Source organism: Ceratotherium simum, chromosome 26, assembly GCF_057802395.1.
Source record: "Ceratotherium simum simum isolate JZ-2026a chromosome 26, ASM5780239v1, whole genome shotgun sequence".
Lineage (NCBI taxonomy): Eukaryota > Metazoa > Chordata > Mammalia > Perissodactyla > Rhinocerotidae > Ceratotherium > Ceratotherium simum.
The window spans coordinates 44,154,988-44,182,734 of NC_141925.1; the positions used below are offsets into that span (position 1 = coordinate 44,154,988).

Consider the following 27,747-nt stretch of genomic DNA (forward strand, 5'->3'; position numbering starts at 1 on the left):
TCTCTGTGTCTGGGGTGCCACGTGGTATCCGGCTGAACCATCTGCGTACTCATAAGCTAACGTTTCCCCTGCTTCTGCCATAAATGAGGTCCCCGCCTTCAGGGCGTGTGAGGTCCAAGTGTAAGCCATACTGGATGGTTTGAGCCAGAAGACAAGCAGAGAGATTTTCCTTGCATCAATATATGTCTGTCAGTCAAAGATGTAAAAGCCCTTTTGCCTTAAAAGGAAAATGCTTTGTTTCTAATCTGTAGGGCAAACCTTTTCCTCACCATTGCGATTCACTGTGAGTCAGTATCACTAGACCAGCTTCTTCCCTCATGGTGATAGTGTAGCAGAGTCTGGCCAAGCTGCACAACCCATCGTGCATCTTGCATAATTAAGTTACAAGCCTGATCCTCTTATTCCAAACTTCTTAAATGTGGCCACATTCCTAACAGGAGGGCCAGGGCAGCTCTAGACCATGAGTCAGCAGAACCTGGTGCTCACGCGGTGTTGACCCCACGCAGGCTGGGCCGCTGAACGTCTGCGTGACAGCTCTTGGGGGCAGCTCGATCGCAGTCAGCTCTGATCTGTACCTGACAGAGCGTTTTTTTTAGTGACTTTTTTTTGTCATGCAATTTGCCGTATACTGTCAATTCATGGATTTAAGTGCTAATTAAGTTGTGATATTTGTGAATGTTAAGTTCCTATAATGAGATTAACCTGTTTTCTTGCTTGTTTGTTTTCTCTCCTATTTTAGCTTAAAATATCAGTGGGTGAGAAGAGTTTTTCGGACCTGTTACTGCCCCAAGCTGTGTAATATACTTGTATAACAGAAATACCTTCTATACAAACCTTTTTTTCTACTTTTAGATAGAAATGTCTACTTTTTCAGCAGTTCTGTGAATTGAATTAAAGAGCAGAGTGACTGTAGATTTGGAATGGCTGGTTTACTTTGGAATGTATTATAAGGATTTTACAGCAATGCTGGAAAAATGACAGGGAAAATGACAGGGATGACTCTGATCAGATTTTTTACATATTCAGCAGAGCCTTCAGCTATGGTGTTTATTTTCGAATCAAGTGAAGATATCTCCTACTGGAACATCTCAGCTTCTCCAGTGAAGAAAACACCTGTGATAGTTCACTTCTTTAGTTTTTCTATTTGAAAAATCATTTAAATGATCCTTTTGTTCACGGCTCTCCTTAATGACTGAGTGAACAGTTAGTATCTGTATATTTGACTAAACCTTTTCCTAAACTATCTGTCATTGTTCATATGTTTTTTATCATAATTAAAAAACATCCATCTGGATCCCCTGACATCCAGTGAGAGATCAGTATCTCAGCGTGTGGCTTGTAGGTGGAGCACGGAGAACCTCTTCCACATTTACGTTTCCTCTGAATAAAATGCATGGTGTGCCAGAAGTGTAAGGTCAGGTCTGAGTGTGTGGGCAAACTCAGTGACACTGCAGCTTCACCATCATGTCACCTGTCGTGCTGTGGATTGCTTTGGAACACTGTTCCGGCTTGGATCAGACTCGAGGGGTTTTCATTGCCTTCATTATTTTATAATACTACTTGTGACATCGAGGCTCCAGTGTGGGGAGTGATGGGTCAGTAGGCTAATTATGCGCCCTCTGATATTCTACACCATTTGTAGGAGAATCTTACATGTGTTGAGATTTCACAAACAAAGTAAGAGTTGTAAAATACCAGCTATATGAAAAGCTAGAGTATGTGATGGCATAGAGTTTTCATTAGCTTTATCACAATATTCACAATGGAGAATTATATTACATGGTAGCAGAAATAGGCATTTTTATGTGTTGCTTATATTTTACCTCAAATTAAATTGTAGATATAGGGTAATAAATAAAATCCATCCATGCCTTTCACACACTAATTCCTTTCTTTCTCAGGTGTTTTCATGATTATGTCTGGGGAAACTTGTGGGTGGTTCGGTGGCAGGTGGAATGCAGAATGAGGGTTAGGCTGGCGCTGTGCAGAGGCTGAGTTCCTCGTAAGGACACCATCGTTTGTGGTGTTTCTGAGATCGCTGAGCATCTTGCCGGAGTTGGGGTTGAGCCCCAACTTTCTTGGACAGGCCAACTGTGTGCAGCTTCAGTATGATTGGGAGGTCAGACTCCCTCCCCAGAGAGAGCACATGCATTCGCTCCCCCCACGGAAGAATCACACGCTGCCTCCAGATCGCGTCTGTGCCCTCAGCAGAGCCCTCGGCCTCTCCTTTACCCTACAAGTGTGTGCTCAGGGAAAACGAAATGAGTTTGTTAGTAACCTACCAACCGATGTTAGGAGGAGACGGCTGCTAGGATAGAATATCGTGGTTCCTCCCAAGTGTTCTTAAACAGTGTGCACAGCCACACTGCCCTCGCCCACACTTCCCATCCCAGCTGCTGGCGAGTCGTATCCATCCAAAGGCTGCTTTTCAAAGGAGTTAAGAGTTTTTTAACAAAAATTAAAAGTCTGTGCTCTCACAGACTTAAGCAAGGAGCTCTGTTTTCCTGTCCAGTGTGAGTGTGTATATGCAGTATAACAATTCTGTATAGGTGCCTACACATGTGTTTTGTTTTCATATATGCTGTTACCCTTTTTTTTTTAAATGTTTTCTCATCTGCCAAGTAGATCAGTTTCTGTACTCTGGACAGTGCACAGAACCAGTGCTCCATCCTCCACATGATAACTTTTTAAGTTTCAGGAAGGCTGTTCTATCTCATTCTGCCTCTCCTCTAAACCAAACAGGCTTAGTTCCTTCAGGAAATGTTGAACACTATGCAGGAGGTGCTGTGGTTGTCTGTCCTCTACTGGAAGAATGTGGAGGTGAAATAAGTCATTCTTTTTTTTCTTTGTGAGGAAGATCAGCCCTGAGCTAACATGTCAATGCTCCTCTTTTTTTTTTTTTTTTTTTTGCTGAGGAAGACTGGCCCTGGGTTAACATCTGTGCCCATCTTCCTCTATTTTATATGGCATGCCGCCACAGCATGGCTTGACAAGCGGTGCGTTGGTGCGTGCCCAGGATCCAAACCCGAGCTGTCGCAGTGGAGCGTGCGCACTTAACTGCTACGCCAGCAGGCCGGCCTGTGAGTCGTTCTTCTTAACTCAGTCATCTCCTGGAGCTTTTAACATGTCTCCCTCAGTCTCTGCTTCCCACAGTCGGGTATCTCTTAGGAAGGCTTCCCTCAGGACGGCACTGTTTCCTGGCAAGGTGACTGCCTGCCACCTGCAGTGGCAACATCATCCCTGGTGTCAGCGCTGTGGATGGCAGCGTTGGCTGGGTTGCTGAATCAGAGCCCGCGACCAGTCTGTAAGATGAAGCCGTCAGCTGTCTGTGTTAATGGATAGGCAGTGCATTCATAAATGAGACCAGTGATAAGTAGCAGGACTCGCTGAGGGGCGGGGTTGGTGGGGAGCAGTTAAATTTGCCCACCAAGATCTTGATTAGATCAGTAAGGACCGGACTGAAAAACAAAATACAGTTCCAGTGGGTCTTGTCAGTAATTCTCGCTTGCTTGGTGTTTTTGAAACAATGTCTTGATTCCATAATAGTTGAAGGTGAAACATCATTTTACCAGAGAATGTAGTAGAGTGACTAGGAACACAGGCTTTGTGACCAAATCCAAGCTCCACTTCTGGACAGCTGTTATCTAAATTTCCATCAGAAAAACAGTAAAATCAAAGAAATGTCTACACCCCAGGACTGTACGAATTAAATCCTGTCACCGGAGTTGGGCTAAGTGCTAACCCCCATTCCAAGCTGTGGCCCCTCACTGGTGGGGAAGCAAAGTGTTGTTCCCGGAGTGGCACCTGCCCTTGGGCTGCAGTGCTGGTGCTGAAGCTGGAAGTGCGCCTTCACCTGCTGCTTGCCCAGCCCGCCTGGACCAGCTGCTCGGCGCACGGAAGCCGAGCCTGTCCAGCAGTTAGCTGGAGAGGCCAGGAGAGGCTTTATTTTCTCCCTGGTCTGAATCGTCCACGATCTGTGAAAGGAGGTGAGGTGTGGCTGCTGCGCCCCTGTGTGTGGTGCTGGCCTTGCTCCGGGGCTTCGGGGCTGAGGAAGTCAAGGCAGAACCAGGTAGCTGCCGCGGTCTTGTTTCGAACCTTGGGGCAGGATGAGCCCAGGTCTGCAGCCCTCTGCTCCCACGGTGGTGGCGTCTCCAGCAGGTGGCGAGTCCCCTTTTGAAGTGCATTGGTTACTCGGAGCATCCTTCCCACCTTCATTTCTGCCCCCTACCCGCCCGGAACCGAAAGGTCCGTGGAGAGGAAGATGGAGTGACCTGGCCTTTCCAGTCCCACCTAGCAGCCCAGGGACCCATCGATGTCAATTCCTGGGCCTCGCTGGTGGGCTTACCTGCTAGTGGGCGCGTAGTTGTCACCCGCTGCTGCGCATCTCGGAGCTGTGCTGTCCAGTGCTCGCCCCCCTAAATGGAAGCCACAGTTTCTGGACCTGCAAGCATTTGGAGGATGTTTTCTCCCTGGGCTGCCTCGGTTTCCCTGTGATGGGAAGACGGGACAGGACGTGAGGAATCGAGGTGACCTGCAGGCTGTTCTCTGGCGTGCAGCAGCTCTTCCTTTGCTGCTCAGACCTGGGAGTCCAGTGGGATGAGCACCCATGTGGCTGCTTCCCCATGTGATTGGGCCTCTGCTCTTCAGGTTCGTCTGCTCCAGTGTGTGATAGGGGTAATGAGCTTTCTGTCCTTTGCTTCATGGTCACCAGCCTTGGCTCACAGAGCAGATTTGAAAGCAGCTGCTTGTAGAAATTGTGCCCCTAGAGGTCTGGGGACCTATTGACAAAGAACAATGGGTGGACCTAGCCTAGCTGCTCCAGAGGGCTTCCCGTACCCCAAGGAACCGGGGTAAGAAAGCACGTGTGGATCGATTGGCTCATGTTCTTCCCCAGCTACCCTGCTCTGGTCCGCAGTGTCTTGTGTGTCACCTTCCCTCCCCTCCTGCCCCACCTCACCCCCCAACCACACGTACCTGTGGTTTTACTTTGAGGAAGTGTCAGGAGAGTTAGCACCGAGAGCAAGCTGTGACGCAACACCCATTGGTACAGATGTTTCCTGCCGGACTTCACTTCTCATAAGCAAGAGAAGGTAAGTGGTTGACTGGCATTTTGTAGCGTCAACTTCGTGCAGGGTCTGAAGGCTGCTCATTTGAAGCCTACAATGCCTCAAGTTCTATAAAGCACTGATGACCCTGATCGAAGACCATGCCCTTAGCAGTGCCTGAGAGGACCTGGTGAGGGCATCCCCACTCATTTCAGTACAAACAGTTGGGTAGACCCAACCAGAGGCAGCAAAAGAGCAGAAGGCCCACCTTCCAGAAACAAAAAATGTCACAGGCTGGAAGAAGATCCAGATAAATCCTGAAAGGATCTATTGAATTCACACTGCAGTTTAGACTAAAATTATCTCTCCGTTATAGTGGCCAATCTAGATCTTCTAGGAAGAATCCTTGGTGAGAGAGCAAGTGCAGGTTCCCAGAAAGGCAGGGTTAGAGCAGGCAGCCTGTGGGGTGTGGGCTTCCGCTGGCCTTCAGGAGGAGCACTTCAGTCCCGAGGTGGCAGCATCATCGGCCCTGGTGCTTGATGCAGGACAGCGTGACAGCTGCCTCACACCTTTGTAAACCCCGTCTGTGGGTGGCTGCCCCTCATCCAGACCTGTGTGTCCATGGTCCCGTATCCCCCTGGACGTGGCAGAGGTAGAGCCCTTGGCAAGTCCCAGGCTGACTTCCTTGTAGTCTGTCTCGGCTGGAGAGACGTGGAAATGGCAGCCCAGCCCTGGTAACTGATCTGGAGGCATGATTTTCTTGTTACTAGAATTTGCTTCAAGTTCAAATAAAGTACCACAAACCCCTTGCAGCGGCAGCTTGCTGCTGGATTTAGCCTTGGTGGTTGGTTGACGAGCTTTAAATAACTTTCACTGCGTGACACATCTGGGCCAGTCAGCGAGGAAGTGGCACTCCCGGGCCAGGATCGGCCGGGCCTCGGGCTTCCCTAGCAGCCCGCACAGGAGGAGCCGGGGCTCCCAGCTTTGTAGTGGGGCTGGCTTGCAGAGTCCCCGGTCCTCGATCGGCCGGGCCTCGGGCTTCCCTAGCAGCCCGCACAGGAGGAGCCGGGGCTCCCAGCTTTGTAGTGGGGCTGGCTTGCAGAGTCCCCGGTCCTCAGACGGTTGTTTGCCTGGGGCCTCCTCGGTGTCAGCAGCTCTGCCAGACGCTGCAGGGCGGTGGAGACAGCCCCAGCCCTGCACCCAGGACTCAGGCTGGAGTCCATGGCCTCGCTTGCTGTCCTCAGCAGGACCTGTCTGGGAAAGCCTCTGTCCCACCCCCAGAGCCCCTGCCGTCGACTACAGCTCACCCAGCTCTAGACCACGGGGTGCACTTCACTGTCCCACTCAGCTCTCAGGCAACAGCCCCAACAGTGGACATGAGCCTGTCCCTCTGTTCGAGCCTTGCACAGGTTGTCCCAGCCTGGAGTGCCTGCTCTCGTTCCTGTGACATCTTACTCAAGGCCCTGCATAAACAGCGAGAAGCTGCCCTGCCTCTTGGCTTCCCTCACCTGTGTGCCCCAGTGCACCTCAGGTACAGCCCTGTGCGCAGTGACACCTAGTGATAGCCAGCGTTTGCCAAGCTAAGCGCCTGGCCCTCACTTAATCCTCACAGGAGCCCCTGAAACGGGCACAGTTGTTGGTGCCTTTTTGCAGGTGAGACGCCTGAGGCTCAGGGACCTGGAACGCACTTACCAAGGGCAGGCAACCAGCAACGGAGTCCGAGTTCAAAGCAGGCCTGTGTGAGTCGGCTTCCAGGCCACTGTGCCCACACCCTGCAGTCTGTGTACATGGCCTCCTGCAGTCCCCTGAATGTCTGGGCTGGGGGCCGCACTCTGGAGTCCCTAGTCCAAGGGCTGGACAGCATTGTCATCAGGCCCAAGGGAGGAGAAGTTCCCAGGAGGTGGGATTCCCAGGGTGTGACTCAGGTGTGTCCTGGGCCATCTACCCAGTGCAGACACCTGGTTCCCTTCTGGGGAGGCCTCAAGGTCCATCCCCAACCCAGCCAGAGCCCATTTCTGGTCTGATTTGCTGAGGAAGGAAGACTCGGGGTCCCTTGGGAAGCAGAGGGATTGTGAGTGGCTTGCATTTCTGCACAGAGACACCTGCTTGCCGTTAGAGCCTCGGCCCCACACAGCCAGTGTCACCGCCAAGTGGCCTGTCTGATTCCCATCTAGCAGTGGCTCAGGGGCCCCATCCTGCGCCCCCTCTAGGCGCCAGGCAAGAACTGGTCCTGTGGGCTGGCCCAGGAGGCCTTCATCATAGGGCCTGGCATCGGGGTCCAAGCTGTTCTCGCTCAAGAAAGGGCAGCAGGAGGGCTTTAAGTGAGACTTGGGGAAGAACTGTGTCATTTGTTCCAATCCGGGGAAGCCCTGGATTCCCTCTCCTGACAGAAGATCCTGGAAGGCTTGTCCGGCCTCAGGCTCTGATGCCAGATCCCTCTCCACACAGCCTGCCTCCGTGGCTCAGGCTTGGGGAGTTCCTCTCTGAGGAACTGGCCAGCCCAGCCCGTCTGGGGAAGGCCTGAGAGTGGAGAAGGTGGCATCTGAGGTAGAGGCCAAGATTCTCGGGCCAGACTGGGAAGCCCTGCCTCTCCTGCCGTCTGGCCTGATTTGAGAAGATGCCTTTTTTGGGGGTGTTCATGCAGGCTGCCTCCTCCCTGGTGAAGTACCAATCATCACTCATTCATTCACATAAGGGCGAGGCAGGGGAGCTCAGTGGTTAAGAGCGTGGGCCAGAGGTCCAGACTGCGTGGGTTCAAATCCCAGCTCTCTGCTTACCAGCTGTGGCAACCTATTTAATCTCTCTGTGCCTCAGTTTCCCCATCTACAAAGAGTGGGGAATAATAGTGCCTACCTGAGAGCCTCGTTGTGAGAATAAGTTGTAGTCACAGACATCCTGACCCAGGGTGAGTCCTTCCTGTTAGCACTCAAGGGAAGTGGGGGATTCTGGGGGCACTGGTATTGTTCTAATGCCCAGGTGATGGTTAATTAGATATCTACTTTATAATAATTACAGTTTTATAATAATTAAACTACATTTTTCTTTTTTTTTTTTTTTGAGGAAGATTAGCCCTGTGCTAACGTCTGCCAATCCTCCTCTTTTAGCTGAGGAAGACTGGCTCTGGGCTAACATCCGTGCCCATCTTCCTCCACTTTATATGGGACGCTGCCCCAGCGTGGCCTGACAAGCGGTGCGTTGGTGCACGCCCGGGATCGGAACCAGCGAACTCCGGGCCAGCGGAGCGCGCGCACTTAACCGCTTGCGCCACCGGGCAGGCCCCTACAGTTTTCTATATATTTCACAACAAAAACTTTTTACACGTCTTTAAGTTTGTGACTCCCCACCCCCCAAAATTTTTTTATCATTATTCATTACCTCCTTGCTTCATTTTCACTCATGCCTTTGTTTTAATCATTTGGTCACCAGCCTGCTTCACCCATGCATTAACGTCGGTCAGTCCCGCCCCACCCTGACACAGGCTGTGAGCCGGCCACAGCGTCCTGGCCACTTCATGCTCTGGCCGCTGCCTCTCTGCCAGGTGCCACGTGAGGAGCCAGGCGAGGTCTGGGGAGACCCAGAAGGAAGTGGGAAGGGAGCAGCTGATGGCTTGGGCCGCTGGGTCGTGGCTAAGTCCGCAGGAGAGGGCAGCCTGGCCAGGCAGTGACGCAAGAGCGGAAAGACCGCTGGGCGGAAGGGAAGGAAGCGCTGCGGGCCGTGGCCCTGGTGTCCAGGAGGAGGTCCTGCTTGCGGCAAGCCCTGCCCCTCACCATGCCCAGGGGAGCGCTGCCAGTCTGGCGTCCCTGCGGGGACCTCAAGGCAGCAGCGTATGGGACAGGGAAGACCAGAGACAAGCCGAGTCCATCAGGGAGGGGGCGTTGAGTGAATAATTCAAGGAGAGCGCTCAGCAGTGAGCCAAGTGCCCTGTGCTGCCTGGGCCACCCTTCCGTCCTAGAGTTAAGTGAAGGTGGCTATCCATCATATTATCCGCTCAATCTATTCTCGGCTTCCAACTTTTTATTGCAGCAAAACACACCCACAGAAATGGGCCGTGCACAAATCTACGTGCCTGGGGCTGGGTTAATTTTTAGAAAGTGAGCCCACTTGTGGAACCAGCATCTAGCAAAGAAAATCACCTGCCACCTGCTACTCCCCTCCAGTCACTACTGGCTCCCCACCTCCCCCACCCCCACCTCAGAGGTCACCCTGGCTTCCAGTACCATCGACGAGTGTGGGCAGTTTTGGGGCTTAGTATAAATGGCGTCCCGCAGAAGGTGTGCTTCGTGTCTGCCTTCTCGCTCTCCACATCGTGTCTGGGAGGTTCACCCATGTTGTGTGTGGCAGTTCCTTTCTATTGCTGAGTAGTGTATCCTGTGTGGAAGATCTCAAATATGTCAGTGGAAATGACAGGGCAGGTGGCCTCCGGCTGAGGGTGGGGAGCAACAGAGAGTGGAGGGGACGTGCCAAGCAGATCTTTCAGAGCAGAGGGAATGGACCCTGTGCTTCTTAGGTAAAACCCCTCTGCCAGATGCCAGCCATCACCCCAATGGTCCAGGGGGACCCACGGCTCTCAGTGCTCCATGGGACGGCCTTTTTCATCTCTCACAATCTTGGAATCTGTGGATCTGGCCACACGCTGCCCTTGCCCACCTGAGCCTGCAGCCGGGCTGCCTGTCTGAAGCCACTTGCTGTGTGACCCTGGCCCAGCTCTATGACCTCTGAGCCTCCCAGGGCCCCATCTGCCTGGCCCTAGCACCGCAGGCTTTAGTGAGAAAGGCGCCAGCCTCTCCCCTTGCCCGCTGCTCCCCTCTTCACCTCTTTGTCTCAAATCCCCTTCTCAGTGGAGCTGGTGGTCCCATTTCACTGAGGAGGAAACTGAGTCAGCTCTGAGGGTCGGTTCTTGGATCAGGATTGGAACTCAGGTCTCACCCTAAGTTTGTCCCAGCTGCCACTGGCATGCAGCTGCGTGCACACACCCAGGGACGTGGGCCCGACACTCGAATGGAGGCATGCATTCACTCATTCGTCCACTCGGGGTGACCCAGCACTCTCCACATATTTATGGAGGGCCCACTGCCAGCCGGGTTCCAGTTATAGGGGCTGGGGCCAGAGCCCTTGTCAAAACAAGCTAAGCCCTTGCTCACATTCTGGTGAGGAGAGACACTGTAAAAAAATAAAATCGGTAATATGTCAGTTGTGATAAGTGCTCTGAATAAAAACAGTGAAGTGGGGTGGGAGAAGCATGAAGTTTTGCTATTTTGTGTGAAGTTATGAAGAAAGGCCTCTCAGAGGAGGTGCCATTGAGCAGAAATCTGGAGAAAATGAGAGAGGAGCTACAGATACGTGGGAGATGGTCCGGGTGGGACTGCCAGCGCCAGGCCCTGAGGTGAGAGCAGCTTGGCGTATTCCAGGACAGCAGAGGGGCCGGTGCGGCCGGCCCGGAGGGAGCCGGCCACCGCCCCTCGCCAGCCTGCGGGGCCTTACAGGCCGCGGGGAGGACAAGGGCAGCGTGTCCGCGCACACATGCGTGCGTGTGGCCGCCCGCGTCCACGCTGGGGAGCCGGAGGCGTCCCAGAAACTGAAAGGAGCAGCAGCGCCCTTTCTGCGCCCTCCCTGCCCCTCCTGCCCCCAGCCCCGCGGCGACAGACGCGACTTCCTCTTTCCAGCCCATTTAAGGCCCAGCCCTGGGGCGCCCCGAGAGCAGAGGCCGCGCGCAGCCCCGCCATGGGGGACCCCTTCATCCGCCACATCGCCCTCCTGGGCTTCGAGAAGCGCTTCGTGCCCAGCCAGCACTACGTGAGTAGCGGGCGCCGGCCGCGCCGTCCCCGCGAGTCCCCGGGGCCACCGGCCGCGCCAGGGCGCTCGGGGCGGCTGCGCCCGCCCGCCCGCCGGGGTCCGCGGGGGAGGTGCGCGCCTTCAGACGCGCGCCCGGCACCCCCGCCCCGCGGTTGGGGACAGCAGGCCTCGCCCCGGGACCCCCACTTCCTGCTCCCCCGCCTCAGCCCGGAGCCCCCCTCTCGGCGACTGTCCGCGTCCCCGCAGCCCCGCGCTCGCCGCCAGGGCGCGCGCCTCCGGGCAGCCGTCCATGACCATCCCAGGGAGGCTGGCGGCGGGCTCTGCGTCCCCCCAGCCGCCCGTGGGGTCACTTACGTTAGAGTCCTACCCCCCACCACAGTAGGGTAACACTATCACAGGGGCCCAAAAGGTCCTCCCTCCTGCCCTGGGGGCTGGGGAAGTGTCTACCCAGACGTGGCCACCCCACCATGGGGTCCCCAAGCCCAGAGGAAGACCAGAGAGGAGCTCCACTTGGTAAATTGTATGGTCCATTTAGTAATGTGTGCCAAGATCTTTCTGCTTTTTTTTAACTTTTAATTTTGAAATCATTTCAAATTTGTGGAAAGGTTGCCAAAAAAAGTACCAATAACTCCTGTATTCCTTCACTCACATCTCTCTCCATCCCTCCCTCTCTCTCCCTTTCTCTCTCCCTGAATGTAACTTTTCTGGATCATTGGCTACTTGGAGACATTGTGTTTCTTGACCCCTAAGTACTGTGATATGTATTTCTTAAAATCAAGGACATCCTCTTACATAACCAAATGTGTCAAAATGAGGAAATGCACGCTGATAAAACACTATGAGTCCAACCCCCAGACTTTAGTCAGATGTCAGCATGTCTCACTTGTGCTTGTGGAACTCTTCTTCAGGACCAGGATCCAGGCGGGGGTCACTGGCTGTGTTTCAGTTGTCATGTCTCTTTAGCCTTCTTTAATTCGGGTCAGTCTTGATCAGTCTGCCTTTGTCCTTCTCAACTCTGACATTTGAAGAGAGGGGCTGGTGATTCTGTAGAATGCCCCTCGATTTAGGTTTCTCTGAGACTTCTTTTATTTATTTATGTATTTATTTTGTGAGGAAGATCAGCCCTGGGCTAACATCGATGCCCATCTTCCTCCACTTTATATGGGACACCGCCACAGTGTGGCCTGACAAGGGGTGCATCTGTGCGCGCCCGGGGTTCTGAAACTGGGCTGCCAGCAACGGAGCACGTGCAGTTAACCACTACCCCATGGGGCCGGCCCCTCTCCGAGACTTCATTAGATTCAGATTATGCCTCGGTGGCAGGAATACCCCGGAAGGCACCTCAGAAGGCACCCTGTGTTCTCGTTGACCCGATGAGGGGCAGGTGATTTTAACTGGTTCCCATATTTGGTGATGTTAACTTTGAGCACCAAGTCCATGTCCTCCAAGTTTTGCTACTGTAAAGTTACCATTTTTCCCTTTGTGATGAACAACTGACCTGTGGGAAGATTATTTGAAACTATGTGAATATCCTGTTCCTTATAGAACATTGGTGACTCCAGCCTGAATCAGATTACTACAACGATTGCCAAGTAGTGATGTTTAAACTGTCGTTCCTTCTGCGTTTATCTGTAAACATTTTACTGTAAAAGTACCTATGTCAATACGGATGCACAGATTCCTTTTATATTTAGTGGGTTATAACCCATTACTATCCTTACTTATTTAGATGCTCAGATTGTCCCAGATTTGGGCCAGTGGGAGCTCCTCAAGTTGCCTTCTGTGCCCTTTTGACATATTCTGTCGTTTTTGACCAGATTCTTACTTCTGGCACGAGATGTTCCAGGCTTATCCTGTCCTCTCCCAGCCCCAGCCCTGGACTCAGCCATTTCGCCCCTGAGCCCTGGTTCGTTTTAGTGAGGAGTCATATTAGCACCCAAGATCTGGAAGCGAGGGGTGCTCATGGCCCCTGGGATGTCGCTGCTCATGTCCTTTCAGTGAACAGACTGGGGACAAATAGCCCTTGCATCCCATTCTTGCCTTTCATTAGTTTATATTTGTAGCTCCCGTCTCTCACCCTGAGAACCCTGCTCCCAACAATGTCCATGTATTTCCTCCTTTGCTTAACTCTACAATATACTCAACGGGTTTTAGAATTGCCACGCCTGTCCTGTTATTAACTATAAACCTACTAACCTATGAAGTCAGATTTCAGTTTTCTGTGCAGTGCTGTTAGTCCTTTTAGACTGAGTGAAAGTACTGTAACTAAAAGTTGATTGGATTTTTTCTTTTCCATTTTTCTTTATGATGGTTGTTACCATTTTATACATAGTTCTTTTGTTTGTTTGTTTCCAGTTTTGAAGTTTAAAAAAATCCTTGTTGATTTAATTTTGTTTTTGAATATGTAAAATATTAATATGTGATCACACATCAAAACTTTACAAGAAGATATACTCAAAGACTCATTCTAGCTTATCTTTCCTGTATTTCTCTTGGCAAAAAAATATGTATTTCTAAATATACGTATATTTTTTCTCATTTTTCCTTCTTTACTAGACACAGATAATAAACAAGGTGACATACCATATGTGCTTTTTATTGTTTTCCTGTAATATCCTGGAGTTCCCTTCAAATTCGTTATTAAGTCTGTCTAATTTTTTACAAATGTGTAATAGTCCATTGTGCAGCTATGCCTCAAACAACCGTTTATCTTATTTTCACTAATTTGCAGTTACCTAACCATCCTGCATTTATGTTATTATGAGTAACGTTGAACATCTTTATATATTTAAGGGTTACATATATATGTGTGTACACCATGAAATGTTCATGCTTTTTGCACATTTTTCTATCAGATTTTTAAATCTTTTTTCCTTCAAATTTAAAAAAGTTCTTTATATATTAGGAATATTAATCCTTTATCTGTGATATGTATTGCAAATATTTTCTCCCAGTTTTTCATTTTTCTTCTGGCTTTGCTTATGGTTTTATATGCAAAAGTTTGGAAAAATATTAATGCATTTGAATAGTAGTCTTTTCTTGCCTTTAGGTTTTGAGTCGATTAGAAAGTCTTCCTCTATACCCGTGTTTCCTTCTAGCACTTATATGGTTTCAGTGTTTACGTTTAGATCTCTGATCTATTTGGAGTTTATTCTGGTGTATGGTGTGAGATATGAATCCAATTTTACCTTTTCCTAAAAGGCTAAGCCAGTTGTCCCAACACCAGTTTTTTTAAAAGCCACATTTACTCCTGTGGTTTGGGACACGACTTTTAACATATCCTAAATTGCCATACATACTTGGATCTGTTTCTAGATTTTCTATGCTATGCCAATGGGTTTTTGTTCACGCACCAGTACCACGCTGTTGTGATAAAATGTACATGACAAAATTTACCATCTGAACTATTTTTAAGTGTACAGTTCAGTGGCTTTAGGTGCATTCACATTGTTGTGCAGCCGTCACCACCATCCATCTGCAGAACTTCTTCATCACCACAAACTGAACCTCTGTCCCCGTGAAACACTAACTCCCCATCCCCCACCCCTAGTCCCTGGTAGCCATCATTCTACTTTCTGTCTCTGTAGATTTGACTATTTCAGGTATCTCATATAAGTAAAGTTAGACAATATTTGTCCTTTTATGTCTGCGTTATTTCTACTTAGCATAATGTTTTCAAGATTCATCCACGTTGTAGCATGTGTCAGAATTTTCTTTCTTTTTAAGGCTGAATAATATGTATGTATGTATCACATTTTGTTTATACATTCATCCTTCAATGGACATCTGAGTTGTTTCCACCTTTTGGCTATTGTGAATAATGCTGCTGTGAACGCTGGTGTACAAATATCTGTTTGAGTCTGTTTTCAAGTTTTTTGGTTATGTACCCAGAAGTGGAATAGCTAGGTCATATGGTAATTCTGTGTTTAAATTTTTTTTTTTTTTGTGAGGAAGATCAGCCCTGAGCTAACATCCATGCTAATCCCCCTCTTTTTGCTGAGGAAGACCGGCCCTGAGCTAACATCTATTGCCAGTCCTCCTCCTTTTTTCCCCCCTTTTTCTCCCCAAAGCCCCAGTAGATAGTTGTATGTCATAGTTGCACATCCTTCTAGTTTCTGTATGTGGGACGCGGCCTCAGCATGGCCGGACAAGTGATGTGTCAGTACGCGCCCGGGATCCGAACCCGGGCCACCAGTAGTGGAGTGCGTGCACTTTACCGGTAAGCCACGAGGCCGGCCCCCTGTGTTTAATTTTTTGAGGAACCGCCACACTGTTTTCCACAGCAGCTGCACCATTTTACAATCCCACCATCAGTGCGCAGGGGTTCCAATTTCTCCACATCCTCGCCAACGTTGGTTTTTTTCTCTTTTCTGTTTTTTTTTTTTAAATCATAGCTCTCCTAACAGGTGTGAAGCACACAGTTTTAATAATAAAGGCTTTATAGTCTGCTTTAATGTCTGGTAGGGATAGTGTCTCCACATACCTCTTCTTTTTTAGGGGTTTCCTAGCTATTCCTTTTTTTTTTTGCAGGGAAAGATTCGCCCTGAGCTAACATCTGTTGCCAATCTTACCTTTCTCTTTTCTTCTCCCCAAAGCTCCAGTGCGTAGTTGTATATTCCAGTTGTAAGTCCTTCTAGTTCTTCTGCGTGAGCCGCTGCCACAGCATGGCTACTGACAGACGAGGGGTGTGGTTCCACACCCGGGAATGGAACCCAGGCTGTTGAAGCCATGAAAGTGCCGAACTTGAACCACTAGGCCATCAGGGCTGGCTCTCCTAGCTATCCTTTTTTCCCCCTGCTCATTTATTTACATATTGTCTGTGATTGTTTTCGTGCTAAATAATAGAGTTGGGCAGTTGGGACAGAGACCACAGAGGCTGCAAAGCCAAACGCGTTTACTCTCTGACCCTTGACAGAAAAAGTTTGTTGACCCCCCCAGTCTGAGTCATGGTTCCTAACTCTGCACATTAGAATCACCTGAAGTTTATCCTGACCACTGCCTGAAGTTCTTCTTCCTTCTAAACAGCTTTACTGACTATAATTTACATACCAAATAGTTCACCCATTGAAATTGCGTGATGGGGGCCGGCCCCGTGGCTTAGCGGTTAAGGGCGCGCGCTCTGCTACTGGCGGGCCAGGTTCGGATCCCGGGTGCGCACCGACGCACCGCTTCTCTGGCCATGCTGAGGCCGCGTCCCACATACAGCAACTAGAAGGATGTGCAGCTATGACATACAAGTATCTACTGGGGCTTTGGGGAAGGAAAAAAAAGAGGGGGATTGGCAACAGGTGTCAGCTCAGAGCCAGTCTTCCTCAGCAAAAAGAGGAGGATTAGCATGGATGTTAGCTCAGGGCTGATCTTCCTCACAAAAAAAAAAAAAGAAAATGCGTGATGGTTTTGGTATGTTTACCCAATTGTCCAACTATCATAATCTAATTTTAGAACATTTTTATCATCCTGCAAAAACCTTGTACCCATTGGTGGCTATTCTTTTTATTCCCCGAGATTTTATTCTGAAAACTTTCAAACATACAGCAAAGTTGAAAGAATTTTACAAAAAACAAAATAAAAGAGACAAGAAACCAGCCACTCATATACCCACACCTGGACTCCACCATTGACATTTCCCTGTACCTGCTTCATCGCGCATCTCACCATCCCTCCGTCCCTCCGTCTTATTTTGGGGGTGTTGCAAAGCCTATGGCAAACATCAGTACACTTCACCCTAATGCTTCAGCATGCATATCACTAACTAGAATTCGTCTCTGTTTATAGTTTGTTCTCTTTTGATGTAAAATGTATGTAAAGTGAAATCTACAAATCTTAGAGACACATTTGCTGAGCTTTGACGGTGCGCGTTCCTGTGGAACCCAAGCCCTCACCACGAGCGAATGCCACCGTCACCCCAGGACAGCCTCCCCTGCCTCCTCCCGTCCCACAGAGGCCCCCGCTGCTCTGAGGTTCCCACCTTCTGTCAGCTGCACCTGCTCTAGACGCCGCAGAGACAAGTCGCGCAGTGCACAGCCTGTGGTGTCTGCTTCCTTCACACAGCGTGATGCTTTTGAAACTCATCCGTGTGGTTGCGTGTGTCAATAGTTCGTTCCTTTTTGTGGCTGAGTAGTATTCTCCTAGCTATTTTTACAGGCTTAATTTTCCCTACTGAGTTCTTTTTTTTCCCTCTTTCTAACAACGGCTTTACTGAGATATAATTGCCATACCCTACAATTCACCTGTGTAAAGTGTACAATTCAGTGGTTTTTAGTATATCCAACCGAGCTGCATGACCATCACTACAATCAATTTTAGAAGATTTTCATCACCCCCGAAAGAAGCCCCGTGCCCTTTAGCAGTCACTCCTCAATCTCCCAGCCCCTGGGCACCACTAATCTGCTTTAGTTCTGTCTCTATGGATTTGTCTATTCTGGACATTTCCTGTAAATGGAACCACACGACACCTTATTGAGTTCTTGTATTGTGTCAGCTCAGCCCTTTCTGTAACTCACATACCAGCCCTAGGAGGGAGGTCCTACTTTTATGTCCAGTTCATAGATGAGGTGTTGGATTACTATGAGAGAGATGGGGCATCTTGTCGTGGGTCCTCAAGCCGGAGAGTGGCAGCTCCCGGGTCCGTGAAGTTGGTGTTCTTTCTACGGCCCAGGTTGCCCCAGAGAGCGCTGCCCCCACCCCAGTTCTGAGGGCTTCCACCAGGGGCTGGGGGGCTTCCTTCGGGCATGGCCAGGCCCCCTTGGAGGCTGAACAAAGTTCCCCCATCCCGGCCGCCTCCTAGGTGTACATATTCCTGGTGAAGTGGCAGGACCTGTCTGAGAAGGTGGTCTACCGGCGGTTCACTGAGATCTACGAGTTCCATGTGAGTGGCTGGTGGGGTGTGGGGCGGGGGGGGGGTGTCGCCACAGCCAGTCCCAGCCCACTCTTTGGTGAAGAGAGGGGCCCAGGTGCTAGCAGGACCCTGGAGCCCTCCGCCCATGGTTACGGAGGAATTAGTGCTATTTTTTTAAATTTTAAAAACATTTTACTTATTTTTATTGTGGTAAAATATACATAACATAAATTACCATTTTAACCCTTTTTTTTTTTTTTTGTGAGGAAGATCGGCCCTGACCTAACATCCGTGCCCATCATCCTCCACTTTATGTGGGACGCTGCCACAGCATGGCCTGACAAGCGGTGCGTCGGTGCGCGCCCGGGATCCAAACCCAGGCCGCCAGCAGTAGAGCGTGCGCACTTAACTGCTACGCTACGGGGCCGGCCCCATTTTAACCATTGTTAAGTGTACACTTCAGTGGCATTAAGGACATTCACAGTGTTGTGCAACCAGCACCACCATCCATTTCCGAAATGTTCTCATCTTCCCACACAGAGACTCTGTACCCATTAACGGGGCATTCTTAAGGGACGTGCTTGCTCTGTCCCTTTAGGGGGAGCCTGGCCAGTGCCACCACCCCGGTTGCTGTCCCAGGAGCGTGCTCTTTTCCTCGGGGTCACTGGCCTGATGAGGACCCCGGGAGGGTTGATGATCCCAACCCCCAGGAGACGGGTCCTCTCATTTTATGGGTGTCTGCAGCCACAAAGGTTTACAGGAACGCATCCCAGGGGCTCTAAGCCCCCATAGGGTTCCCACACAGAGACCGCTGGACAGAATTGGGGGTGGTCCTCGGGGGTCAGGAGGTGCAGAGCTTGGCTGCTGGGTCCTGGTCTGAAGACGCGGTCAGGGAGCTGGAGGGTCCACAAAAGCTAGAGGAGTGGCCCAACAGCCCACTTCGTATGCAGGCCCCTCCTTCACCAGGGAAGGGCGGAATCACAATTGCTGGCCCAGGGCCATTTGCCACCAGGCTTCCTTAACAAAAAGGAACTAGAACATTACAAACGCGGAAGGTTCCCTTCATCTCACAGCCCGGCCCACCTCTTCCCCTGAGGGGCTGTGTGTGTACCGCACACATACATGCGCACACGCACACGCACATACACACACGCACATACACGCACGCATGCGTGTGCACACACACACGGGGTCCAGGAACAGTACGCAGTGGTGTGGGAGTGCACGGCTGCAGTCTGTATAAAGCCGTCAGCGTGCGGCTGCCTGCCCTCTCTCTCTCATCACCGTCACTAGGTTTCGTTTCTGAGACCTGTCCACTCTGATACGTGTGTGGCTCCATTTTAGCTCTTTAAACTGTTCTAGGCTGTTCCCTTGTAGGATTAGCCTCTTTTGTTAATCCGGGCTCATCCATTCATTCAACATTTATTTATTGAGCCCTACTAAGTGCCAGGTGAGCAGGGAACATGGCTGAAGGTGATGGGGTATAAAAAACAGATGCAAATCCCCACCCTGCCCTGTTGACCTGAAGTTCCAGCGGAGGAGTCAGGATAACAGACAAACAAAAAATAAGTAATTTATATCATATGTTAGCTGATCGTTAGAACTGTGAAGAAAAATAAAGCAGGGCTGGGGGATGGGGAGCCAGGTAAGGGGGGCAATTGTCAGGAGAAGGCCTCACTGAGGGGTGACATCGGAGCAGACTTGAGGAAGGAGAGGGAGAGTGCAGAATTGAGATAGGTGGAGGAGGAATGAGAATAGCACGTGCAAAGGCCCTGGGGCCGAGTGGGCCTGGAGGAGCCTTTAAGGGTGGCTGGAGCAGAGTGAACAGGGGAGCAGTGGTAGAGGGAGCAGGGCCAGGTCATGTGGGGCCTTGTAGACCAACCTAAGGCCTTTGGCTTCCACTCTGAGAGAGCTGAGAGGCAGAGGGGTTCTGAGCAGAGGGGGGACAGGATCCAGCTTAGGTTGTAAGAGGATGCCTCTGGTGCTGGATCGAGGACAGACAAGGGTGGAGGGAGGGAGTCGTGATAATCTGGGCCTGGTGGAGGTAGGTGTGGTGAGAAGGGTCAGATCCTGGATAGATTTAGGAGTAGAACTGAAAGGATTTGCTTGTGGTTTGGATGTGAGCTGGAGAGAAAGAGGAATCAAGGATGCCGCCAGAAGTTTCCAGCCCGAGCGATTGGAAGGGTATTTTGGTCGTTTCCAATTTTATGCTTTTACAGTGTTGTGATAAATATTCCTTCACGTCTTCTTTCCTGTCTAGAAAATCTTAAAGGAAATGTTTCCCATCGAGGCGGGGGACATCAACCCAGAGAACAGGATCATCCCCCACCTGCCAGGTGAGGAGCGGGCTCTGTCACCGGTCCGGTCACCTGTCTGGCTCCCCTCCCTGCCCTCCAGGTTGCCCCCTGACCCCCCGTTGGACTTGACCTCTTCCATGTGCTCACTGAGTCTCTGGTGCCCCTCTGGGTCCGGCCAGCCCCACGCTGGTTTGACAGGCAGCGGGCCGCCGAGAACCGCCAGGGCACGCTCACCGAGTACTGCAGTGCGCTCATGGGCCTGCCTGTCAAGATCTCCCGCTGCCCCCACCTCCTCGACTTCTTCAGAGTGCGCCCCAGCGACCTCAAGCTCCCCACGGACAGCCAGTGAGTGGCCTCCTTGTCCCACAAGGCGGGAGAGGGAAGCGGGTGGTGAGCCCGGCCTGGAGGGGGTGGGACTTTCCCCATGTTACAGATGAGCAGGCTGAAGCGCAGAGAGGGGCAGGGACTTGCCCAAAGTCACATAGCCAGAAAGAAAAGGAGGCAGGATTCCAACTCTGGCCTGTGTGATCTGGAACCACCCAGTATCCCAGCCATGTCTCCACCTGGACCCCTCTGAGCCTCCTGGGGCTGGGGGAGGCTCACTGGGCTGGGGGAGGCTCACTGGGCTGGAGGTGGACGTCCTGGGCCCTCTTCCTGACGCTGCATCTGCTGGCTGTGGGACCTGGAGCCTTCTGAAAGCAGTGTCCCCATCTGTAATGGGTGGTGAGGGCCAGGTGCAGTAAGGGGTGCCTTGGAGAGCCCTTACAAAGTGTGAAGTGTGGAGCCCCGAGAGGATGTGGGGTGAGTGGTCTCTGTTAATTGCTGGGTGCGTCTCAGGCCCCTCCCTCACTTTTGTCACCTCATTCTCTGCCTGCTTGTGCCCCAGGGTCTCCTAGATTCAGGGCGCTGCCGGGAGGCGTCTGAGAGGCTGGGTGAGATCCCAGCGCAATGTGCTCTCCTGTTGGGGCAGGCTGGGGAAGGCCCTCTCTGTCCCTCTCTGGTCACTGAGTGTGGGGCTGGCATCCAGGCTGCCGTGGACAGACAGACAGCGACGCTCTGGCCAGTGCTTATCGAGCCCTGAACGCTTGCAAGTGTGGGGGCGCAGCTCGCCCCCGTTGGCTGCTCTCTCGAAGCTGCAGAAGAAGGGAGCTGGCCCCTGAGCTGACGGCAGCCTGTCTCAGACCGAGGGCATCGCGTTGTCCGTCTTGGGGAGGACACCTCCTCCTTGGGGTCTGCAGGACGCGGGGCCCCTCTCTGGGGTGCTGAGCAGTCCCCCGTTGTCCAGTTGCTACCTTCTTTCTGCAGTGGGCCATTTCCCACGTCTCTTTTTCTCGTGGGAAGTTCCTCTGTAGGTCTGTCTGGATCTTCCTGTTCTCAGAGGGAAACCGAGCATCCAACCCGACTGTTCTCTTCCACAGGGTGAAAAGGCCAGAGACCTACCTGGTGCCCAGAGATGGCAAGAGTAGCATAGCAGGTGAGAGGGCAGGGCAGCCGCGCGGGTCTGACGTGATCAGAGACCCCGAGGCCTGGTGTGCTGGAACGAGCAGGAAGCGAGAGCAGCTGTGAAGGGTCTTGGTGCTGTTCTCAAGATCTAAAGGGTCTCTGGGGGTCACTGGAGAGGGAAGGGGGCTCCTTGGAGGTGATGGCACGTCCCTCACCTCTGTGGCTGCAGAGCCCAGTGCAGACCCTGGCTCCTGTCAGCCCGGGGGATGCTGTGGCTGAATGAATGAACAGGCTTGGGGGCAAAGGTGGCCTTCAGGGGTGACGCAGGGGCATGACAGTATCTAGTCTTTATTGCACAATAATAATACTACTACCTAACCTTTGTTGAGCACTTGCTCTGTGCCAGGCATTATTTAAAAAGTTTTCTATGTATTAACTCACATAAGTGTCTCTATAATAAGATGAAATAGGTATCCAGTGCTATGACCCCATTGTACAGCTGGACACATCAAGGCTTGTTTTAAGTTGTGACTCTTGTGAGGGGTCACATGGCTGCTAAGTGGTGGAGCAGGGTTTTAGTCAGTGGGTGCCTGGGCGAGTCCTCCGGGCCCCTGAGTGTGGTGCAGGGACCAGCAGCTGAAGTCTGTCGGGCTCCCGTAACAAAGGACCACAGACGGGGCGGCTCAAACAACAGACATTTATTTTCTCACAGCTCTGGAGGCTGGAAGGCCAAGATCAAGGTGTCGGCAGGGTTAGGTTCTCCTTGGCTTGCGATGCCACCTTCTTACTGTGTGCTCAGTCACCTCCTAAAGGCTCTGCTCCAAATATAGGCAGATTCTAAGGTGTTGGGGGTTAGGGCTTCAGCACATGGTTCGGGGGGAGGGAACACAGCTCAGCCCATAGCACGCAGCAGCAGCATCGCTTGGGGGCTGGCTAGAAACACGGACTCAGGTCCCAGCACAGACCTGGGAAGCAGAACCTGCATTTCAGCAAGATCCCCGGGCGCTTTGTGCTCACGTTACACAGTTGGGAGGGGCTGCTCATTAACCTTATCACATGAGAAAGAGAACGTGTGTAAAGTGTGTCAATAGTGTTTGGAACACACTAGGCGCTCCATAAATGCAGGACTGAGAGAACTACCTTGTCTCTGCTGTTTCCAGTTTGCAGGGCATGTCCAACTCTGGCGGGCCTGGAGCTGGGTGGGGACGGGGTGCAGGGCCAGTTCTGGTGGCCCACACAGGGGACAGCAGGGGAGAGCTGGGAGGAGGTGGCCCGCCCCCGCGGTGTCCACTCACCCTGCCCTCCCTCTGCCCAGACATCACGGGCCCCATCATCCTGCAGACCTACCGCGCCATCGCTGACTACGAGAAGACCTCAGGCACTGAGATGGCTCTGGACTCTGGTGACGTGGTGGACGTCGTGGAGAAGAGCGAGAGCGGTCAGCCTCCCCGCCCTGCCTGGGCCCTCCTCGCCTGGTGCCTGGGTCCACGGCCTCAAGCCGCCGACCAAGGCTGCCTCAGGCCTCCTCCCGGCCTGGCCCACTGTGGGCTCTGTGTCCTTCAGGGGCCCTGACTGTCCCCCCACACTGCAGTTCACCCCCTCTCCGAGTGTGCACCCCGGGGTGGCTGTGGGTACCCACACTTATTCATCCTGTGACTTCGCGTCTCTGGGGTTGTGCTTCTCTTCCTCATGACGTGTGTGACGTGGGCTCAGAACTGTAATTCTGTGACCGTGTGACCACGGCCATGGGCCGTGGTGTGGAGTGGGGGAAGGGGACATTTCTGAACCCTTGTGTTGGAAGTCTGTGTGTCTGCCTGAGTGTGCTTACCACCCCCGACAGCTGAGGGCGGCTGACAGGCCCACCCTGACTCCCTGCCCCACACCCTGGCACAGGCTGGTGGTTCTGCCAAATGAAGACAAAGCGTGGCTGGGTCCCGGCGTCCTACTTGGAGCCCCTGGACAGTCCTGATGAGGCAGAGGACCCGGAGCCCAACTATGCAGGTGCCCTGCCCTCCACGGCCGCAGGGGTGTTGGGGAGGGGCAGAAGGGGCCTGGGGACACTGAGAAGCCAGCAGTGACTGCTTTGGGGTGGGCTATGATTATTGGGCTGGGCAGAGGGGCTGAGACCCCAGTAGGAGGTGGTGCCTTTGGTCAGGACAGGGAACCAGGAGGTAGAGTAGAGGTGGGGGGGGGACGGAGTCAGCCTGGGACATGGGTGGCTGTTGGCCTGGGGCCAGGTCTTCAGCAGGAAGCTGAAGGATGAGCAGACCTGAGGCTCAGGAAGGAGGGCTGCGTAGAGCTGGGGGCGTCATCGCTGACTAGAAGGGGAAAGCTGGCAGCCCTGGGGCTGGATAGGGGTCATGTGCAGTTTGAAAAAATTAGAATTAATTGCTTATATTTTAAAATGGAGAGATTTCACAATTTTATGTGGATTTATGGCTCCTCTTTAAAAACTGGAGAAAGTGTGTAGCCCCACGTGCCAAGAGCTGGCTGGAGCCCAGTGGCTCAGGTACCATGTGGACAGGTGCCCCTCCCCACCCTGCCACTTCCTGGCCATCCACTTCTCCTATTTAGGTGCCTGGCCGGGTCTCTGTGGTCACAGGACTCCTGGCCCCTGGTGTGGAGAGTGGTGGGTGGGAGTGGGCAAGCTCACCTGAGTCCAGTGGGCAGAGGGCAGAAGTCCGGGGTGTCCCCTTCAGAGGGAACCCAGGAAGGAGCAGGCAGGGAGGAGGGAGGACAGCTAGAGGAGTGGGAGTCCTGGGTTCCGGGTGGGTCTAGGCCAGCCGAGAGGGGGGTGGTGAGCCCCACGTGGACAGACCCTCACACCATGCCCCTCCCCTCACCGCTGACCAGGTGAGCCCTATGTCGCCATCAAGGCCTACACTGCCGCGCTGGAGGATGAGGTGTCCCTGGAGGAGGGTGAAGCCATTGAGGTCATTCATAAGCTCCTGGACGGCTGGTGGGTCATCAGGTAGGAGAGCACCCCTCCCTCCCACTGTGCCCACCCTGAGAGCCAGCCCTGGCCTGGGGCAGGGCCTGTTTGGGCTCAGTGCTGACTTGGCTGTGTGACTCTGGGCAACCCACTGCCCCTCTCTGGGCTGTTTCCATTTTGGTAGCAGACAAGTGATAATCTCACCCTGCCTATCTCTTGGGGTTCAGTGTCTCTGTCTGAGTGGGTACATTTTTCCTTTGACTTGGGGTCACTTCCCCTGACTGGTCCATCTAGTATTCCTGTTCCAGCAACACAATTAATTGTTGTATTATTATCTTTGATAACTGGTAGAGCAGACCCCGTCATCTCTTTTCCTTTAAAATTTTCATTGCGCTTGCCATGTGTTTATTCCTCCAAATGAATGTAGGGATACTAATTTCTTCCCCCCTGGTTCTGGGGAAAGCAGAAGCCCAGGGGCTCGCAAAGCCATTTCTTTGGAGCCACTGGGCATCCCCAGGTTGTCGTTTATGTTTTCAGAGCCCTGAGTCACAGGGCCAGCCCATGACCCCAGTGAGCTTGAGCCCCCACGCCCACGGTCAGCAGGGCCCTGGGTTCGAGGCTTTGAGGCAGGGTTTCCCAGTCTTCTAGACCCACACTCTGTTAAGCCCCATCACACAGCCCTGAGAATTCTTGAGTCTCCCACCTGCCAAGAATCAAGAGTTTTACTGAGTGAAGTTTGCATCACGCAGAGGTTGTTGTTGATTTTACTCCCAAGTGTAGTACTGAGAGTGGAAAGAAAACTCTTTTCAATAAATGGTGCTGGAACAGCTGGATATCCATATGCAAAAAACGAACCTAGACCCTACCTCCCACATACACATTTATTTGAGATGGATCACAGGTTTTACTGCCAAACACAAAACTCCCCAAAAGAAGCTTTTGGAAGAAAGCATAGGAGAACTTGGTGACTTCGAGGTAGACAAAGGTTTCTTAGGGCACAAAAAGCAATCACCATAAAAGAAAAAACCGACAAATACAGTATAACATGTTTTACTGCAAACACATGTCCCTGGGATGATTTGGATCGACCTTCTTCCCCTCCCAACGTCCCCCCTGGGAAGGCCTGTGTTGCACAGATAAGGAAACTGAGGTCCAGAGGCACAGGGGCTGGTGTTAGCCGCCTCCCAGCCTGCCTTGACCCCAGCTGTTTAGAGGAAGCACGGGACCCCCAACGTCTGGCCCCCCCCCCCACCCCTGCTTCCCGCGACCGCCCAGGCCTGAGGGCTGCGTCTGTTGCAGGAGAGGAGACGTCACAGGCTACTTCCCGTCCATGTACCTGCAGAAGGCCGGGCAGGACCTCGCCCAGGCCCAGCGCCAGATCAAGAGCCGAGGGGCGCCGCCGCGCAGGTGAGCGAGTGCCGGGGCTGGGGTCTGGGCGCGGCTCAGGAAGATGTCCAAGCCTGGGTTGGCAGTGCTGGGGCAGGGGGGTCCCGCCTGGCGGGGAGGCAGCACCCTCACCGGCTCAAGAGCCGGGCCGCGCCCGCCTGCACCGTGGCGAGCAGCGCCGTGAGCTGGAGGCGAAGGCCGCGATGCTAGGGTCCTCGAGAATGGCCGTGAGGGCCGTGGCACTCCGGAGGGCTTCCTGGCGAGGGCGCAGGCTGAAGGCCGGCGAGGGGCGTGGGAAATGGCCTGGGCTCTGCGGCAGAGCAGGCGTCCGCGTCGGGGAAGGGCAGCTGCATTCCTGCCCCGCCCAGGCCGTGCCGGACCCCCTCCCCGCCCCCTCCTGCCGCTCCCCACTTTCTCGGGCCAGGCGTTGGACCCTCAGGGTGGCCATGCGAGTCCACGCGGGCAGCGACGCGGGCGCGGCGGGGACGCCGGGGCGCTGACCAATGCCCCCGTCCCGCTGGGCCCAGGTCGTCCATCCGCAACGCGCACAGCATCCACCAGCGGTCGCGGAAGCGCCTCAGCCAGGACACCTACCGGCGCAACAGTGTCCGCTTTCTGCAGCAGCGCCGCCGCCTGGCGCGGCCCGGGCCGCCCGGCGCAGGTAGCCCGCCGCGAGAGTGCCCGCGGGGCCTGGGGGCGTGGCCGGACCGGGCCGGGAGGCGGGGCCGGGGGCCTGGGGGCGTGGCCGGGGCCAGAGGCGGGGCTGAGGGCCCCTGGGGCGGGGCCTCTCACCCGGCCGCGCTGTCTGCCCGCAGCGGAGGAGCCGCCGCAGACCCGACGCGCGAAGCCGCAGCCGGCGGTGCCCCCGAGGCCCAGCGCAGACCTCATCTTAAACCGCTGCAGCGAGAGCACCAAGCGGAAGCTGGCGTCCGCCGTCTGAGGCCGGGTCGCCCCCTCAGAGGGCGACCTGGCTTCTCCGCCCGCTCCCGCCTGATCTTTGTGTATGCTTGTATAGAGCCTGGTGTCTGAACGCCGAGGGCAGCCCAGCCCCGCCCCACCTAGTTGTCCAACGCCTTCAATAAATGTTGCTTGGAGTGGACAGAGGCTCTGCAGAGACTCGGGGCAGGCTGGGCTCCAGCCTTAGGGGTATTTCTAGAATGAGGACTGAAGGCTGTGAACTCTGCTGGGGGGAAGTTGCAGGAAGCGAGGTCCGGTTGCGTACTGCCCTGGCCTTGGCCAAGACCGAATTTGCACAAGGCCAAGTGCAAGAGGAACCTCTGGCTCCTGCTGGCCGTTTGTCTGCACAGAAACTGCCTGCTTGAACTCTGGCCCCACTGTAGAAGAGTCCCGAAGAACGGTGGGCACAGGGCGCGGTCAGGGGGATCAGGGCGGTAGTGACCTTGTGTGTGCATCTTAGTTGACAAAAAGATTGCAATTTAGGTATAGGGAGGGGGCGCGTCTGATTATTCGCTGAGAACCTGTCCAGTTAGGAGGGTGTACCAGAAAGCAAATATTCACTGATGAACACATCCTCACCACTTACCCCAGCACTGCTGCCAGCCCATATCCTCAAAGTCTTTGCTGGCGGGTCTTTCGCCAAATGCAAAGACACTAAGATGCAAACCGCAACTGCAAATCTTGCAAAGATGCAGTATGTCACAAAGGCCGTGGGTGGCAAGGAGAGCTGTTCCCTCCTAGGAGAGAAGTGGCTACATGAGATGGGCAAGGCTGGTCCCCTTAGAGATAAGAGAAAACCAGCAAGGAGACAGATGCTTCTCAGGAGGATACTTTGCCCATCAAAGGATTGAGAGAGGCCTCGAGATAACCACTGTGCCGTTAACGGTTTGCTTTTTGCAGACCGCGTTTGCTGGAAGAGTCCAGCAACAAGGACTGTCATACAAAGCTGTGAAAAATTAACCATGACAACCACAACTCCTTTGCTTGTTCAGTTGCAATTATAACAAAAAAATTAAATACAGTATGATAAAATACTTATTTTCATAATTTTTAGTT

At 53.0% G+C, this 27,747-nt stretch overlaps 2 protein-coding genes across 10 annotated transcripts in view; both read left to right on the top strand.

Moving 5' to 3' along the window:
- GTF2I (general transcription factor IIi) overlaps window positions 1–1,885 on the top strand; it is a 123,434-nt gene extending 121,549 nt beyond the window's left edge. For 7 of the 9 annotated variants that reach the window (XM_087417779.1, XM_004442101.3, XM_087417778.1 and 4 more), the window contains one exon: window positions 740–1,302. The gene's annotated coding sequence lies outside the window, so the exon portion shown is untranslated. Of the gene's footprint in view, window positions 1–739 lie in introns of all 9 variants that reach the window. The other 2 variants (XM_087417781.1, XM_087417782.1) reach the window with 1 other exon arrangement.
- Window positions 1,886–9,251: 7,366 nt separating this feature from the next.
- Window positions 9,252–27,738, top strand: NCF1 (neutrophil cytosolic factor 1). The gene is made up of 11 exons (XM_087417790.1): window positions 9,252–10,838; window positions 17,626–17,706; window positions 19,937–20,012; window positions 20,153–20,318; window positions 21,392–21,447; window positions 22,732–22,854; window positions 23,310–23,417; window positions 24,270–24,387; window positions 25,648–25,755; window positions 26,262–26,395; window positions 26,550–27,738. The coding sequence occupies exons 1-11, from the start codon at window positions 10,566–10,568 to the stop codon at window positions 26,672–26,674; spliced, it is 1,368 nt and encodes a 455-aa protein (XP_087273916.1). The 5' UTR covers window positions 9,252–10,565; the 3' UTR covers window positions 26,675–27,738.
- The last annotated feature ends 9 nt before the right edge of the window (window positions 27,739–27,747 follow it).